The sequence below is a fragment of the Dermochelys coriacea genome, chromosome 3 (assembly GCF_009764565.3).
Source record: "Dermochelys coriacea isolate rDerCor1 chromosome 3, rDerCor1.pri.v4, whole genome shotgun sequence".
In the NCBI taxonomy this organism is placed as follows: Eukaryota; Metazoa; Chordata; order Testudines; family Dermochelyidae; genus Dermochelys; species Dermochelys coriacea.
Window position 1 is genome coordinate 86,570,792 of NC_050070.1, and position 19,207 is coordinate 86,589,998.

The following is a 19,207-nucleotide window of genomic DNA, read 5'->3' on the forward strand; positions in this document are numbered from 1 at the left end:
CTAGGGTTCATGGCAAAAGAGGAAACTCAACACTGAAGACTCCAGGTCTTCAGCAGGTATGGCAGGGGGACCTTTCCCCCCACTAATATACCCCACTGAGAAGGAGGGAACAGATATACCTGCTTCCTCCAGACATATGCAGGCAAGGTCTGAGAATACCACATTGCCCCTCACCATGGATCTGCCTATTTAGCAATCATACTTCCAAAATGGTACAGTTGTCTGAGTAGCAGGACTGCCTATGTAAATCAACCATCTTGGTTTGATTCCCACAAACACACAGTTAGGTACAGGACTGATACTGGATTTGCTACTCCCTGCCAGGACAATCTGTGGTATTGCCTACAGGGGAAGAAGAAACGGGCATGTGCCTCCTTTGGTTACACCCACTCTCTCTGTCCAACCTCTCCTCCATTCAGGAACTAGACCTTTCAGACTTAAAGGTGGGAGAGAAATTAAGGGGCTAGCCTGACACGTTGTTTTTTGTTCACCCTTCCAGGTAATAGAATAAAAACAGCAGAACTGACAAGGAGCTGAGAGGCTAGGCACAGCCCGTCTGAAGCAAGAGGCAGAGAAAGAGATTAGAGAACTGAAGACTTGTTTCCACAGGTAATGAAACTGGCCACAACTCTTTGAGCCCACCTACAAGCCAAGTGTGACATCTGAATGTTGTTTTCCTCTCCACACATTTAGACAGGAGACCTCTGAAGGGAGGATGGAAGAAGAAAGTGTTCTCTACACCTAAGTTTCCTGTAATCTGCGTGGCTATGCAGCAGGCTATCAAGGGCTGTGGAGGTGGGGAGAGATGCCCCTTCCCCAGCCAGCCCTGCCAGAGCTGCCACAGCCAGGGAGAGGCGCCCCTTCTCCAGCCCAGTCCAGCCGGAGTTGCCATGGAGAGGCACCTCTCACCTGGCCCCAAGCTGCTGCAGGGAGAGACGGCTGGGGGGAGTCCTCTCTCCCACTGCAGCCCAGGGCAGCCTGCACCCCAAACCCCTCATCCCATCCCCACCCCAGAGTCCACCCCACAGCCGGAGCCCCCAGCTCCTAGTGATTTTAGAAATCCAGGGCACCATTTGTTCCACTTTCACCAGTCTCTCTCTATTTCTGTCTATCTCCCTTGCTTCTGCAGAAGTTTCTCAGTGTTTCCCCTTGACTCCATTTTTTCTGTCATTGGCAGTTTTGTCTCAGCAACTGTTTTGTCTTTTTCTTAGCTTCTTTCCTCCCTTCCCATCAGACCCAGGCTTAAATGCCACATTGAAGGCTGGCTGTTAGTTTCCAACATGATGCAAGTGTAAAACTGATGAGATTCTGAGCCTCTACTGTACATCCAGGCTACCTCAAGGGGAGATTACTGTCATGGTTTGGCATTTAAAAATGATGAACCTGAAGGAGAACAGCATGTTGCTTTAATATTGGAAAATGTAGTGGGGTCACCCCCCACATCCCAACCCTCTGCCCCAGCCCTGAGCTCCCTCCTGCACCCCGAACCCCTCATCCCTGGCCCCACCCAAGCACGTACCCTACAGCCAGAGCCCTCACCCCACCGCACCCCAACCCTCTACCCCAGCCCTGAGCCCCCTCCCGCACTCTCAACCCCTCGGCCCCATCCCCGCCACACATCACTACATATTGGTGCACATAACAACATTAATTACGCACATGGATGTAAAAAATTAGAGGGAACACTGCCTATACCCTATTTGCCTGCCTCTGGGAGGCTCTTTTGGTATCTTGGGGAGAATGCAAGTACCTGATCCTGCTTCTCCCCTATTCCTCCCAATGACTGGATGTAGGGCCCCAAGGATTATGCCCCTTGAAGATCTTTTCTCCTTATCAGAGCTGCAGTCCTCTGACCTCCCACTGCTCCCGACATATAGAACAGCAAGAGAGTGGAATTATTCCTGAGCATGGAAAGGTTAAGGGTTCCAAGAGCTTTTTAGATACATTTAAAATAAATGGCTATAAGGGGCTTCATAACAGAGTATGTCTGTGTCTGTCGGTCTCAGGGTGGATAAAAAGTGATTATTTAAAAAAAAATCAGATTTTTTATTTAAATCAATTTTTTAATTCTTATTTAAACTATAATTTTTAATTTTTTTTAAAATAAATTCATTTAAAATGAAATCCAAATATGTTTAGGTCTAAACTCATGATAGTCTCTTAAAGCATTTAAATAAAAAAATATATATGCTGAATCCATGAGCCTCTATCAAAAACTTTTGAGTTAAAGGCTGCTTTTCAATATACAGAAATAATTGGGGAAAATATCGAACTTTTAATGTCAAGCTTTATAAATATGGTACAATATGTCACGTACTATATTAAGGGCTTTTTTTGTTTAATAAAAATATATTTTATATGCTGTTTTGTGTGTTTAATTAAATTCCAGTTACCAGCCTAATGCAGCTTGACACAAATCATGAGCAAAAAGTTACTTAGTAAATAAGCAATAAATCATTCATCATTTTCTAACATTCTAAAAAAGTACATTGAATATGAATTTGAAAATATTAAGTTATATAACTGATTAAATATATAGTTATAAAGTACCCTCTTTGGTATCAAAAAGATGTACCAAATCTAGCATAGAGGCTCTATTTAGTTGTAAATGAACATGTTTTAACAGTTATATTAATCAATGAGACTGCATCTTTCTTTAGAAAATAACTGAAGTACAAAGAAAAAGTTGATTTAAATCGAGGCTTTCCACTTGGTGATTTAAAATGCTTTGGGGGTGTGTGTGTGTGTGTGTGTGTGAAAATAAAAAGGGAACCACAATTTAAAATCATATAGACGACTATTTACCATTTCTGATGCAAATAATTTGTGGCAATTCTTTTAAACACATTATTTTGTAGCTCTGACAGATAAAACAAACTCTACATTTTTGTTTAAGTAACGCACCAAAAATGGACAGTAGTTATTTTTCTAAATCTCAGTCAATTTTGTCCTTCCCTTTCTCCCTCCCCATCAAAATACTAAAAGCATTTATATCACATTATGGAGTAATCATTTGCAAATTATACTTTTATGTCACAGGAATTTGAAGTACAACATGCCAAACTGATCTTTCAAAAGGAGAGTTAAAAATGTATCCCTTTCTCAGACATATATACATTTCAAATTTTAACCTGGAAAAAACAGCAGTGGTATAATTAATTAGAAGCACTTTCATTAAAAATTTTGTCAGAGGATAACAACATAACCTAGCTATAACTTCATGAATGTGCCACTACAATAAAGAACAAACCACAAAGGATCTAGGGCACAACTGAAAGAATGAATACCAAAAATATTTAAACAATGTAATCAATCAACTAACCTCACAAAAGCCTATGCTCAAATAAATGTGTTAGTCTCTAAGGTGCCAAGTACTTCTTTTCTTTTAACCTCTACATGAATTCTTCAACTAAAGATAAACTGTGGTACAAGCTGAAAAAGCTTCCCTTATAATTTTGGACTGGAAAACAGGTGCTTAACTTTTGTGACTTGACATTCAAATCCACATCTGTCATAGGTAGCATATGCCTTGATAGTCATGCAACAGCTCATGTGTCTCTAAGTGGCCCTTTCCCCACTCTGCTTTGCTTTTCAAGTCCAGAAAACATGCACAAATTAGAACAATGAGAGAAAGCTCAAAGTGAATTTTGATGAAGAAGGCAAAGCTATAAATGAATAATATACTGTAAACAGATAATACACAAAACTGTATTTAAGACAGAGCAAAGAATGGTAAAATCTGAAACCTAATGTTGTTCCATTTGGAAGCAGTGGTTTGAACCTACAAGACAATTATTTACGATTTAGCCTTGAGAAATAAACACCTTACTTCTTCTCTTTGCTTTTCTGAATTTGACAGCAGCCAGGTTTATTAAATTCATTCCATACAGGTTGTAGTCTATAAACAGTTGTAGGAGGTAGGGAATATGGGCTTCATGAGGCTGGTAAAACTTATTCATTATGGCTCCACCTTGTAGAAGCTCACATACTCTAAAGTTAAAAGCAAATTGAAACATGTTGAAAAGTTACATCATCTTATTGGGTTTATCAATTAAAATCACAATAAATATTTAAAAATTCCACAATATATTTAATTTTACTAACATTATAAATGCTGCAAACCTCTATGTTTTAACAAATGTCCTTAACAAAACTGGTCTGCCCTAATAATAATTCAGTATCTGAAAATAGACACAGAGAAGCTGTAACCGTCCAATTATAAAAATCTCTACAGAAGTATCATAGCACATAGCAATAGTTCTGGGGACTGACCTAAGGCACTCAGAAGTCCATGGAAAGCTTTGCATTGACCTCAATGGCCCAAGGACAGTTGGAAAAGTAATTATTATTTGTGACTTTGAAAATCTCCCTGTGGTCCTTTGCCATATTAACAAACAAGTCATAAATGTTTGAAAATTACAAACTGTTCATGCATAATACAGTACTCTAATTTTTTAACAAAGCAACCTTTGTATTACAGCATACATCTGCAGACACATATTTTCTTCAAAGATCTGTACATTAAAATAAATATATACCTTTGAATAATTACAAACACGCAATTAATTTATCTGAATGTCAGAATGGTATCTGCATTTGTAAAGGGTTTCAGTGCATTTATTTGACTATATAATACAATAAAATGTTATCTAAAAATCAAAACTAGGTAATTAAAGGAAGAAACTATGATAAGATAACACAGTTCAAATACGAATGATTAAAATCTAAAAGTTTCAATATATGGTTCCTACAGCAATTGTAACTCAGCCGCATAGTGCATATACAATATATTAAGACAAACTTAACTTCATATGAAAAAGCCTAGTAAAATTCTTTTATCCTACTTATTTGGACCAAATAATTTTCTGGACAATCATTAATATAAGAAAAGCCATTCTGTGTCAGGCTAATGGTCCATCTACCCCATCTCTGACAGTGGCCAGTGCCAGACGCTTCTGGCAATTGGAGGTTTAGGGACATAAGCATGGGATTGTATCCCTGACCACCTTGGCCAATAGCCATGAATGGACTATCATATTAGTTTTTTCATAATCATAAATTAGATTTTAATAAGGTTAACATATAATACAAAATATTACATAGATCCAAAGGATTCAGTTATGCTATGAATTATAAAGACGGAATTTCCTGGGGTTTGTGCAATTAATCTCAATCTTAATGTTGCATTAACTGTTCTTTGCATTTAATGACCATAATGTTACATTACTGATTTATACTAAATTATCTGATTTTTCCAGATCATTTTAAATTCTGTGATTGGATACCAGAATTTAAAAAACTTTATAACAAGCATTTTTATTTATGAAAATTCACCTCATAGTACTTGAAATATCACTATGTTGAATTCAATTCTGTTTTAACTCCATTGACTTAAACAGTTACAACAAGAATTATTTTGACTGAATGTATTTAAATCTGAATAGACAATTAATTGCAGCTACATTTCATGTTTCATTTCCCTTGCATAAGCTATTCCTTAAAACTACTCACATGCTTAACATTAGGTATATGCTTACATACTTTGCTGAATTGGGTAATAATTACTAATATTTAGGGCTGTCAACCTATTCCAAAAATTAATCACGATTAATTGTGCAATAAAAAAATTGAAATTAATCATGCAATTAATCACGCTCTGAAACAATAATAGAATACAATTTATTTAAATATTTTTGGATGTTTTCTACATTTTCAAATATACTGATTTCAATTAAAACACATAATACAAAGTGCACAGTGCTCTCTTTATATTTATTTTTAATTACAAATATTTGCACTGTAAAAAACAAAAGATATAGGATTTTTCAATTCCCCTAACACAAGTACTGTAGTGCAATCTCTTTAATATGAAAATTGAAATTACAAATGTAGAATTATGTACAAAAATAAAACAATGTAAAACTTTAGAGCCTATAAGTCCACTCGGTCCTACTTCTTGCTCAGACAAACAAGTTTGTTTACATTTGCAGGAGATAATGCTGCCCACTTCTCATTTACGTTACCTGAAAGTGAGAACAGATGTTCGCATGGCACTGTTGTAGCCGGCATCACAAGATATTTACGTGCCAGATGCACTAAAGATTCATATTTCCCTTCATCCTTCAATCACCATTCCAGAATACATGCATCCATGCTGATGATGGGTTCTGCTTGATAACGATCCAAAGCAGTGCAGCTGCAAGTCTATTTTCATATTCTAAGTCAGATGCCACCAGCATAATGTTGATTTTCTTTTTTGGTGGTTTGGGTTCTGTAGTTCCCACACTGGAGTGTTGCTCTTTTAAAACTTCTGAAAGCATGCTCCACATCTCGTCCTTCTCAGATTTTGGAAGGCACTTCAGATTCTTAAACCTTGAGTAGCTATTTTTAGAAATCTCACATTGGTACCTTCTTTGCATTTTGTCAAATCTGCAGTGAAAGTTTTCTTAAAATGAACAACGTGTGCTGGGTCATCATCCAAGACAGCCATAACATGAAATATATGAAGAATGCAGGTAAAACAGAGAAGGAGACATACAATTCTCCCCCTAGGAGTTCAGTCACAAATTTAATTAATGCATTATTTTTTTAACGATCATCATCAGCATGGAAGCATGTCCTCTGAAACGGTGGCCGAAGCATGAAGGGACTATGAATGTTTAGCATCTCTGGCACATAAATACCTTGCAACGCCAGCTAAAAAAGTGCAATGTGAACACTTGCTCTCACTTTCAGGTGACATTGTAAATAAGAAGTGGGCAGCATTATCTTCTGTAAATGTAAACAAACTTGTTTGTCTTAGTGATTGGCTGAACAAGAAGTAGGACTGAATGGACTTGTAGGCTCTAAAGTTTTACACTGTTTTGTTTTTGAGTGCAGTTATGTAACAAAAGAAAATCTACATTTGTACATTGCACTTTCATGATAAAGAGATTGCACTACAGTACTTGTATGAAGATAATTGAAAAATACAATTTTTTTGTTTATCATTTTTATAGTGCAAATATTTGTAATAAAAAATAATATGAAATGAGCACTGTATACTTTGTATTCTGTGTTGTAATTAAAATCAATATATTTGAAAATGTAGAAAAACATCCAAAATATTTATTAAATTTCAATTGGTATTTTATTGTTTAACAGTTCAATTAAAACTGCGATTAATTTTTTAAAATCAGGATTAATTTTTTTATCACATGAGTTAATGGTGATTAATTGACAGCCCTACTAATATTTTTATTATCTTAAATGTATATATTTCTTCCAAATGAAAATACATGGAATAGTCATCTCTCTTCCCTTTTTGGTTCAGAAGACATAGTGAAAGCTGTTGAGAGTTCTATTTTATTGTAGCCTTACCTTTTCACCATTGAAGGATTGTAAAGATAGATCTTCATAAACTCTCTCTCCTTTTCATGATAACCATAAAAAGGCCTGGAGAGCAATAAAACAAACAAAAAAGATTACTGATTATATTGTAGCAATATTTACACTTAAATTTCTCTCTCTAGTTTATTTTTTGTTTACCTTTCTCCACTCTTGAAGATAGGTTGGGCATTACACATCCAGTGTTTTAGTCACAATTTGTATATATTTATTTATACTTCCGAAATTAAACAAAATCTTAGTTAATTTAGAAGTAAGACTGCTCAAGTGCAAACTACGCCAAAGCAATTTACTAAAAATTTGGGAAATTTCTAGTTAATATAATATTTGCACGGAGGATAATAAAAAGCCATGAGTCCTATCACCCCATAAACCATTATAATCCAAATGCACTCATCATCTCAATATCATCTTTCAGTTCCAATGCACAGTCATCCCTAAGGCATATATCCAATTCCTCAAAATCTTAATTCCAACCTAATATTTTTGATAGGTACTAATGAACATTGTAGGTTTCTAAACTGAAAGTATGTTGGTCTGTAAACTATCGGACTCTTGCTGAGGTCAGAGTTTGGGTGTGTGTGTGTGGGGGGGGCAGTATTAAGGACATAAAAAAGAAGTGGTAGAAGGGCCATCCATATCGTGACTCCATACAGTCCCAAGCAGAAATTTCAATCCAACAATCTTGGTCAGGTGGGTCAACCTAGGAATCCTGTTCAATTTGGCCACAGGAGATTTGCCAGAGAGAGAAGCTGCCCGCTTTGGTTCTGAAGCACTTTGGATGGCAACTGTCTCCTCCTTCCTGCTTGTTGGGGAAGGGAGAAAGAGAAACAACACTGGGAGCCAGACTATGGGCTTTTTTATTGTTTTGATTGTGGGGAGGTTGGACAAGGAGCCCAAATAAGATGGAAGACTGAGAATGGATGAGGAGCCCAATGGTGGGGTTGATAGGGACAGAACAGATTGGGATTGGCTAGGCAAGGAGACTGGGGGTAGGATATTAGGATGAGAAACCCCAAGAGGGAAAATGGAACTGGGAGCTAGGGTGTGTAGGGGAAGACTGGGACTGAAAAATAGCCCAGGGCTGGTTGGGTAAGGGATATTGGAACTAGGTGAAGAGTCTGGGATGGAAGACTGGGACTGGCTCAGTGATGGGACAGGGGCAGGGAGACGAAGATAGAAAGGGAGAAGCTAGATGGCACAGACATAGAAAGGATTGTTGGCACAACAGCGTGCTACTTTCCAGAACCTAACATTAAACACAAGATTCCATAGTCTCAACATTCCTTTGCTATCAGCAAATAGCTGTGAAACCCACTGGAGAACTGTATCTCTCTATCCCCTGTTATGTATGAGCCACATAAAAGATGCTAACCTACTACTTCTGTCTGTTACTCTGTTAGCTCAAGTGGCAGAGGTCTGTGGGGTGGTCCTAAAGATTCCAATCCTGTTCACGACCCATGTGCATGTCAACATGATGCCACGTGATGGATTTTTCAGTTTCCTTTTTTTTAAACCTAGAAAATTACATATAACATTAAAAGAACATTAAGATTGCAAAGCTAAGCACTGAGAAGTTAGGAAATGCCTGAATTAAGATTACCTGTGGACTCTTTATTTGGCCCTATTGTGTGTATGCATTATGATACAGTTTTAGTTGCACAATCACATTCTATTTTTCTCTACAGCACTCCTGTCTCATTCAGTGCACAGAATGGATCATGCTTGGATGATGAATTAGAGTCGTGTAGTGAAGGAGGCTGCTTTCTGTAGGACCTCTGCCTCACTTGTTGCAGAAATTGGGGAAGGTGTGTAATGAATGAGGCAGGGGACTGCTGGAAGAGAAAGGATGGACCCCTGGTTAAAGAAGTTGAATGCCACCATAAGAGAACTGGATTCTACTCCTGCCTCTATTACAGTTCTTGTGATGCTAGGCAAGTCACAACTTTGTAAGTGGCCACTAACTGTGTATTCCTCATTTTCTAGGTGCCCAATTTGTGACTCTGGGGCCTGATTTGCAGGAGTTCTCAGCACTCACAACTTCAACTTAAGTCAATGAAGCTGTAAGTGCTTACATTAGACCTTAGTCCATCCCATGCTTTGCTGAACATTGGGCTACCCACATTTGCTGTCCTTGCTTGTCAACTACCCTTCTCTCCAAATCTTCCCATTTCATGTTGAGGTGCTTGATGTTGTTCAGAACTGTTCATTTCCATATTATTTGCAGTCTTCCTCTCTTTCTTCTTGTGCTTTCTGGCCTCCATTCAAGGGAGGTATTTGGTAAGTGTTCTTTTTCCATTCTCAGCACATGTCCCAGCCACTGATTTCTTCTTTTGTAGATTATTTGTGAGAGGATATCTTGTCCAGTAATTTTTCTGACTTCTAATTTGTCTTCCTATCTCTATAGGTTATTCCGAATATTCTTCTCAAACATTTGTGATTAAATGCATCCAGCTTTTGCGTATCTTTCTTGGTAAACTGCCATGTCTCACTGCTATATGTTGTGATGGCGATAACAATTGCTTTGTGCACATTCAGCTGTAAGTGCTATATAATGTTAAATACTCTGAAAAAGCAGGCCCTAGGCATCTCAAATTGGGTACTGTGACAAAGCTCTGTCCTTGCCTCTGTGGGTCCCGCATTTCCTGGCAGATTTCGCTAGCCTCAGAGGCTCACTGTGACCCTCCATGTAACCCTTCTCTCTCTAGAGAAAAGGGTCACAGTCTACTGAGCCATTTGCATCATAAGACAGCAAGGGAGGTGAGAAGTTATCCTTCCTTGCACAGTCTCTGTTGTCTCCCAGTCTCAGTGATTAATCAGGGGGCAAAGGTGGGGGGGGAGGAGCCCGGGCCCACCCTCTACTCCGGGCTCCAGCCCAGGGACCCTAATAGTATCAGCTAAGGTAGCTGATCTTTTAGAAACATGACATTTACAATTCCCTGGGCTACTTCCCCCACAGCAGCCCTCAATTCCTCAAGCTCCACTTCACCCTTACCTCAGGGCCTCCTTCCTTGTGCCTGATATGGTGTGTACTACTCAATCTCTCCAACCGTGTGACTTCTTCCCACAGCTCCTGACATGCACACCCATCTGACTAACTGGGAGGCTTTTAACTAGTTTCAGCCAGCCCCTGATTGGCTTCAGGTGTCCCAATCAACCTAGCCTTCTCCCTGCCTTCTGGAAAGTTCTTAATTGGCCCCAGGTGTCTTAATTGACCTGGAGCAGCTGGTGGACAGTGTACTGGAATAGCCCATCTGGGGTGGAGAATGCTGTCTTTTCTTTAGCTTCTTTGGTCAGAGGAATCTGCCAGTACACTTTTGTCAGATCCAGTGTAGTCAAGAATCAGGCACTACCCAGTCGGTCAACCAGTTCATCGATGCATGGTATGGGGTATGCATCAAACTGGGATATTTCATTCAGTCGGCGAAAGTCATTACAGAATCTCATGGTACCGTCAGGTTTAGGCACTAGAACAATTGGACTGGACCACTGACTGTAAGATTCTTCAATATCCCCTAATTCTAACATTTTCTTTACTTCAGCCTTGATTTCCTCTCTTTTGGTTGCTGGAATTCGGTAGGGTCTCAAGGTTACCTTGGCTTCGGGGATCGTGCGGATATGGTGATAGGTCTCAGTCGTCCACCCTGGTTTTGTAGAAAACACATTTCTGTTGCGATTAATCACGTCGGCTGCCTCGATCTTTTGGATCGGCATCAAGTCAGATGATATCCTCACTTGCTCGTGTAAGTTATCCTCCTGGGGAAGGGTCTCCTGCATGACTAAGCACGTCTCTCGATCGTGCCAAGGTTTTAGAAGATTGATGTTGTAAATTTGCTCTGATTTCCAGCAACCTGGCTGCCACACCTTATAGTTCACCTCTGCCACGGCTTCGATTATTTCGTAGGGTCCCTGCCACAGGGACAACAGTTTACTTTCTGCTGTGGGCACCAGTACCATCACCCAATCCCCTGGCTGGAACCGTCGAAGCTTCGCTTGGTGGTTATAATGAGTTCGTTGGGTCTCCTGTGCTCTCTCTCCAAGTGTTCCCGTACAATGGGTGTAACTCGGGCTATCCGATCTCTCATCTGCAGTACATGCTCAACTATGTTCCTTCCGGGATTTGGCTCCTCTGGCTATATCCAATATGCCCCGAAGGTGGCGCCCATATAGCAGTTTGAATGGAGAAAAACCCGTGGAGGCTTGCAGAACCTCCCGGATGGCGAACAATAGGGTATCCCAATCTTTCCCATCCCGGCTCACCACTTTCCTGATCATGGCCTTGAGGCTCCTATTGAACCTTTCCACAAGGCCATCTGTTTGTGGGTGGTATACAGAGGTCCATAGGGCTTGTACATGGAGCAATGAACAGAGATCTTTCATCAACTTGGACATGAAAGGTGTCCCTTGATCAGTCAATATCTCCTTGGGTAGCCCAAGCCGGGCAAACATCTGTACTAGCTCCTTGGCTATTGTCTTGGAAGCTGTGTTGTGCAGGGGAACAGCTTCCGGGTACTGGGTTGCATAGCCCAGTACAACAAGCACATGTTGGTGGCCCCGAGCTGTCTTCTCTAGGAGCCCTACCAGATCCATGGCTATCCGTTCAAAAGGAACCTCTATTATTGGAAGAGGTATCAAAGGAGCCCGCAGGTGCGGGCGAGGGCTATGTAACTGATACTCTGGACAAGAGGTGCAGTATTGCCGGACATCTTCATGTACTCCTGACCAGAAGAACCTCCGCAGAATCCGTGCCTGGGTTTTCTCTACCCCAGGTGTCCTCCAAACAGGTGACTGTGGGCGAGACTCAATATGGCTTTTTGATGTTTTTGTGGCACCAGAAGCTGTATCTCTTGCTCCTGCATTTGCACCACACGGTACAGGAGATCTTTCTTCACTATAAAGTAAGGTCCAGGACCCCGGACCTTCCCATCCACAGGTATCCCATCAATCTCGGCCACCTTTTTCCTGGCATTACCATAGCTGGGGTCCTCCGCCAGGTCTCACCCAAAAGTCTCTCTCCCAGGACTAACCTGCCCAAGCTCCCAGGGGCCAGCTTCTGCTTCTTCCAACGGCTCGCCGCCGTCATGGCTGGGGCAGCTTCTGGCTCACTTTCTGTGGTGGAAGTTTCTCTGTTGGCTCTCGCGTCCATCTGCCTACTAGGGAGGTCTTCTGGCCCTGTGTCAGGATCCGGGTTCCCAAGGCCTTCGTGGCCTTCCTCTCCTTTTTTGTTTTCCAGGTCTTTTGGGGGGCTGAGAACAGATCCTGAGAATTCTCAGCGAACATCGGGGGTTGACATTCCCCCGGTGACGAGTCGCTGTCCTCAGGGTCCCCACCTCCATCCAGCCTCTCCGGGGGGAGTAAATTATCAAACCCTGGATAGTCCCTCCCTATGATTACAGGATATGGGAGTTTAGGAACTACACCCACGGTCACCTCAATGGGGTTTCCCTGAACCTCTATCTCCACGGCCCCATGCACGCACGTCACTACTACGTGTTTGGCTTGTAGCAGCTGACTATTTTTTACCATCTTACCCGATATGAGGGTGATAGCACTTCCAGATTCCACAAGTGCTGTAGTCTCTGCTCCATTTATCCTCACTGGCCTGGTATAATTATGCGGGGCTAATGCGACCCCCATGAGGTGGATAAGGGAGCATGGGACCTCCCAATCCCCCAAGTTACATTGCATAGGCTCCTCAGTGCTGGGACACTGTGCTGCTATGTGTCCCCACTCCCCACATGCATAACAACTATAATTGCTTTTAATCACTCCCCTATCCCGGGGGTTAGGAGGTTTAGTTCCGGGGCTCCCCCCACTCAGGCCAATCCCTTCCTTCTGGGATCCCCGCTGGTTTTCGGGCCCCCCCCTTCTTCCACCTAGGACTCCCCAGGGGGTTGGCTGCCCAACCTTCCAGGGTTGGGGTCGGGTACTTGCTTCGACAGGGGCCTTCCTTGGGTAGTCGGGTCAGTCCCCTGGCTGTCATCCGTCTTTCTACCAGTGTTATCATCTTGTTGTACGTGGACGGATCGTTCTGGCCTACCCATTTGCGGAGATCTGGCGGCAGTCCCCGCATGTAATGGTCTATGACCAGGCTTTCCAAAATCTCCTCCAGCCTGCACACCTCGGGCTGTAACCACTTCCGTGCGAGGTGTATGAGGTCGAATAGCTGGGACCTCTGGGCTTTGTTCTCCTGGTATTTCCACTCATAGAACCTCTAGGCCCTTAACGCTGCCGTTATCCCTGATTGTGCTAGGATCTCTGCCTTCAGACAGGTATAGTCAGTAGCATCTGTGGCAGACAAGTCAAAGTAGGCCTTCTGGGCATCTCCACACAAAAAAGGGGCGAGGATGCTGGCCCACTGCTCCTGGGGCCACACCTCACGCTGAGCAGTCCTTTCGAATGAGAGGAGATATGCCTCTACGTCATCTCTTGACGTCATCTTTGGCAGACAACCAGTGGCCCTCAGGGTTTGCGTCCTGTCGGACCCCTGGGCGGTAAGGATCTTCAGCTGGTCCACCACCTTTCTCAAGAGAGCATGATCTTGGGTCGCCTGGCTCATCAATAATTGATTGGTTTCCTGCTATAGCCGCATAGACTCCTGTTGTGCCATTGCCTGAACCCGGGTGGCCTCCTGCTGGGCTGCCGTACCTTGTACCAGAGATCTTACCACCTCCTCCATTCTGGTATAAAGCAAACAAAAACAAAAACAAAAAAATCCAAACCCCAAGTGCACTTTTTTTTTTTTTTTTTAAAAAAACAACCCTCTTTCTTCCGCCACGCTGTGAATGAAATCCCATTCCTAACACCAGTTGTGACAAAGCTCTGTCCTTGCCTCCGTGGGTCCCGCATTTCCTGGCTAGCCTCAGAGGTTCACTGTGACCCTCCATGTAACCCTTCTCTCTCTAGAGAAAAGGGTCACAGTCTACTGAGCCATTTGCATCATAAGCCAGCAAAGGAGGTGAGGAGAAGTTATCCTTCCTTGCACAGTCTCTGTTGTCTCCCAGTCTCAGTGATTAATCAGGGGGCAAAGGTGGGGGGGGAGGAGCCCGGGCCCACCCTCTACTCCGGGCTCCAGCCCAGGGACCCTAATAGTATCAGCTAAGGTAGCTGATCTTTTAGAAACATGACATGTACAATTCCCTGGGCTACTTCCCCCACAGCAGCCCTCAATTCCTCAAGCTCCACTTCACCCTTACCTCAGGGCCTCCTTCCTTGTGCCTGATATGGTGTGTACTACTCAATCTCTCCAACCGTGCGACTTCTTCCCACAGCTCCTGACATGCACAACCATCTGACTAACTGGGAGGCTTTTAACTAGTTTCAGCCAGCCCCTGATTGGCTTCAGGTGTCCCAATCAACCTAGCCTTCTCCCTGCCTTCTGGAAAGTTCTTAATTGGCCCCAGGTGTCTTAATTGACCTGGAGCAGCTGCCATTTCACTTATACTGGTACCAGGGATTTGTTTAGCCTGGAGCTAATATATGTATCTCCCACTACTCTTCCATAGCCATCTGGCCTTGCCTCGTCACAGTACCCAAACTTAAGGCCACTTTTGACCTTAAATGCTCTGTGCCTCAGTTGCCCATCTGTAAAATGGAGATAATAGCACATCTCACAGGGGTGTTGTGAAAATCAATTATTATTGTTTGTGAAGTACTCACCTGAGCATCCACATTGCATTGTAAACCTGGGCTTAAAATTGCTGGACCTGGGCTAACATGTCCATACTGCATTATGCAGACCTTCTGATTTGAGCTACACTGCAAATGACAGGGCTTGGACCCAAGTATCAGTAGGACTTGGGCTCTGAATCTCTGCACCCAGATCCTGAGTGCTTTGTGACCCAAGTCAGACTGATTTGTGCATGGACAGAAGAGCAGCTTGAGCTCAAACCTGAGCCAGAGCCCAGGTTTAGTGTGCAGTGTAGACATATCCTAATAATTCTGTTTTCTGAGTAGGGTGTGAATGCTGTAGGGTAATAATAACTTGGACTACATACTGAACAATGAAAAAACAAAATCTATAATAGCTGCTCTTTCAGTGAACACCTCTATCCTGTGCACTGAATAAGGCAGGGATCCTATGGCAGAACTAGTATGCGATCATGTAATTAAATGTTGTTGAAGGAACATTAGAACTCATAAAAACCACCCAAAAACCACTCAACACAAAAGGGCCAGTTTCTTCAAGGACACAACTGACTTCTTCCAGAAACTCCGCAACATTACCAACCTTCCTCAGAACACCATCATTACCACCATGGATGCCATCTTCCTATCCATCAACATCCCTCACCATGACAGCAGCACAACCTGCCCTGAACATCTACAAGACAATGGATAACACACAGATATCCATCCCAAACACATCTCCACTCATACATTTAATCCTCTTACATAAGAACTTTACATTTAACAACAAACAATTTGTCCAAACAATGTGAACAGCCATCGGTATGAGGATGGCTCCCCGATATGCCAAGCTCTTCATAGGACACCTTGAGGAAGAATTTCTAGAAAAATGCACCACAAAACCAATGATATACCCGAGATAAACTGATATCATCCTCTAGACAGATGACCTAACCTACCTCATCCATTTCTACCACAACTTCAACTACCACCATCCATCCCTCAAAGTCTCGCTAGAACACTTCCACAACAGCATCAACTTCCTGGACACCATGATCAGCTTCAACAATGGAATTCTACATACAACTATATACAAGAAACCAACAGATCACCACGCTTACCTCCACAGATCCAGTAACTGCCCCAGACACAGCAAGAAATCTGTTATCTACAGCCAGTCACTCAGATATTACAGAATATGCTTCAAGGAGAAGGTCTGGAATATATACCTCAACACACTTTAGACTGCCTTCACAAACAAGGACATTTCAGAGTAGTAGACCAAACCATGGAATGGGCCATGCAAATACTCTAGAAAACATGGTTTAAAAAAAAAAAAAAAAAAAGCCCACCATCCACACACCTTTTAGTTGTCACCTACCACCCCACATTGGAACCCATATGGGGTACCAAACAACTACAATCTCACGCTTGATGGGGACCACTCAATAAATCTATTCCAAACCACCTCTTCTGGTCTAAAAACAACCTGCGAACCTTATCATCAGAAGCAAGCTCCCCACATACCAGGACATTTCAACTTAAACAGCGCCAGATCTTGTCAGAAAAACAGATGCTACTCCAGGGGGAATTGTGCAACTCTGTGCATGTGCAGAATTCATGTCTGGTGCAGAATTTATTTTTCCTGCAGAAAATACATTCTTCCTAAGAAGTGCTGCAGTTCTACCTTTCACCCACCAAAGGCCACTGTGGTACTAGAACAGCCAGCAGCTGGCTGTTTTGATCATAGCACCCTGTCCGTGGAGCCAGGTTAGGACAGACAGAGTGGGGCACACGGTGCTGCTGGGGGTGGGGTTACAGACTGGGGTTCAGAATGGTTAGTGGGGGGACAGGATGGGGTGCAGGCTCGGAAGGATTAACAAAAATAAATCTGCAACTAGAGTTTTTGATTTCAAAAGGGCTGACTTTCAAAAATTAAGGAAATTAGTTAAGGAAGTGGATTGGACTGATAAACTTATCGATCTAAAGGTACAGGAGGCCTGGGATTACTTTAAATCAAAGCTGCAGAAGCTATCGGAAGCCTGTATCCCAAGAAAGGGGAAAAAATTCATAGGCAGGAGTTGTAGACCAAGCTGGATGAGCAAGCGTCTTAGAGAGGTGATTAAGAAAAAGCAGAAAGCATACAGGGAGAGGAAGATGGGAGGGATCAGCAAGGAAAGTTACCTTATTGAGGTCAGAACATGTAGGGATCCAGTGAGACAGGCTAAAAGTCGAGTAGAGTTGGACCTTGCAAAGGGAATTAAAACCAATAGTAAAAGGTTATATAGCCATATAAATGAGAAGAAAACTAAGAAAGAAGAAGTGGGGCGGCTAAACACTGAGGATGGAGTGGAGGTTAAAGATAATCTAGGCATGGCCCAATATCTAAACAAATACTTTGCCTCAGTCTTTAATAAGGCTAAAGAGGATCTTAGGGATAATGGTAGCATGACAAATGGGAATGAGGATATGGAGGTAGATATTACCATATCTGAGGTAGAAGCGAAACTGAAACAGCTTAATGGGACTAAATCGGGGGGCCCAGATAATCTTCATCCAAGAATATTAAAGGAATTGGCACCTGAAATTGCAAGCCCATTAGCAAGAATTTTTAATGAATCTGTAAACTCAGGAGTTGTATAGAATGATTGGAGAATTGCTAATATAGTTCCTATTTTTAAGAAAGGGAAAAAAAGTGATCCGGGTAACTACAGGCCAGTTAGTTTGACATCTATAGTATGCAAGGTCTTGGAAAAAATTTTGAAGGAGAAATTAGTTAAGGACATTGAAGTCAATGGTAAATGGGACAAAATACAACATGGTTTTACAAAAGGTAGATCGTGCCAAACCAACCTGATCTCCTAGATTTCAGTAAGGCATTTGATACTGTGCCACATGGGGAATTATTGGTTAAATTGGAGAAGATGGGGATCAATATGAACATCAAAAGGTGGATAAGGAATTGGTTAAAGGGGAGACTGCAACGGGTCCTACTGAAAGGCCAACTGGCAGGCTGGAGGGAGGTTACCAGTGGAGTTCCTCACGGATCAGTTTTCAGACCAATCTTATTTAATCTTTTTATTACTGACCCTGGCACAAAAAGTGGGAGTGTGCTAATAAAGTTTGCAGATGATACAAAGCTGGAAGGTATTGCCAATTCAGAGAAGGATCGGGATACTATACAGGAGGATCTGGATGACCTTGTAAACTGGAGTAATAGTAATAGGATGAAATTTAATAGAGAGAAGTGTAACGTTATGCATTTAGGGATTAATAACAAGAATTTTAGTTATAAGTTGGGGATGCATCAATTAGAAGTAACGGAAGAGGAGAAGGACCTTGGAGTATTGGTTGATCATAGGATGACTATGAGCTGCCAATGTGATATGGCTGTGAAAAAAAGCTAATGCGGTTTTGGGATGCATCAGGAGAGGCATTTCCAGTAGGGATAAGGAGGTTTTAGTACCGTTATACAAGGCATTGGTGAGACCTCACCTGGAATACTGTATGCAGTTCTGGTCTCCCATGTTTAAAAAGGATGAATTCAAACTGGAGCAGGTACAGAGAAGGGCTACTAGGATGATCCGAGGAATGGAAAACTTGTCTTATGAAAGGAGACTTAAGGAGCTTGGCTTGTTTAGCCTAACTAAAAAAAGGTTGAGGGGAGATACGATTGCTCTCTATAAATATATCAGAGGGATAAATACAGGAGAGGGAGAGGAATTATTTCAGCTCAGCACCAATGTGGACACAAGAACAAATGGGTATAAACTGGCTACCAGGAAGTTTAGACTTGAAATTAGACGAAGGTTTCTAACCATCAGAGGAGTGAAGTTTTGGAATAGCCTTCCAAGGGAAGCAGTGGGAGCAAAAGATCTATCTGGCTTTAAGATTCTACTCGATAAGTTTATGGAGGAGATGGTATGATGGGATAATGGGATTTTGGTAAGTAATTGATCTTTAAATATTCAGGGTAAATAGGACTAATCCCCTGAGATGGGATATTAGATGGATGGGATCTGAGTTACCCAGGAAAGAATTTTCTGTAGTATCTGGCTGGTGAATCTTGCCCATATGCTAAGGGTTTAGCTGATTGCCATATTTGGGGTCAGGAAAGAATTATCCTCTAGGGCAGATTGGAGAGGCCCTGGAGGTTTTTCATCTTCCTCTGTAGCATGGGACACGGGTCACT

The 19,207-nt window shown here is 42.1% G+C and overlaps 1 protein-coding gene across 4 annotated transcripts in view; it reads right to left on the reverse strand.

The window, feature by feature from the left end:
• REV3L (REV3 like, DNA directed polymerase zeta catalytic subunit) overlaps positions 1 to 19,207 on the reverse strand; it is a 280,711-nt gene that overhangs the window by 129,985 nt on the left and 131,519 nt on the right. For all 4 annotated transcript variants that reach the window (XM_038395392.2, XM_043510836.1, XM_043510838.1 and 1 more), the window contains 2 exons: positions 7,360 to 7,434; positions 3,830 to 3,990 (listed from right to left, as the gene is read on the reverse strand). In XM_038395392.2, coding sequence (XP_038251320.1) covers positions 3,830 to 3,990; positions 7,360 to 7,434 — 236 coding nt within the window. The remainder of the gene's footprint in view (positions 1 to 3,829; positions 3,991 to 7,359; positions 7,435 to 19,207) is intronic.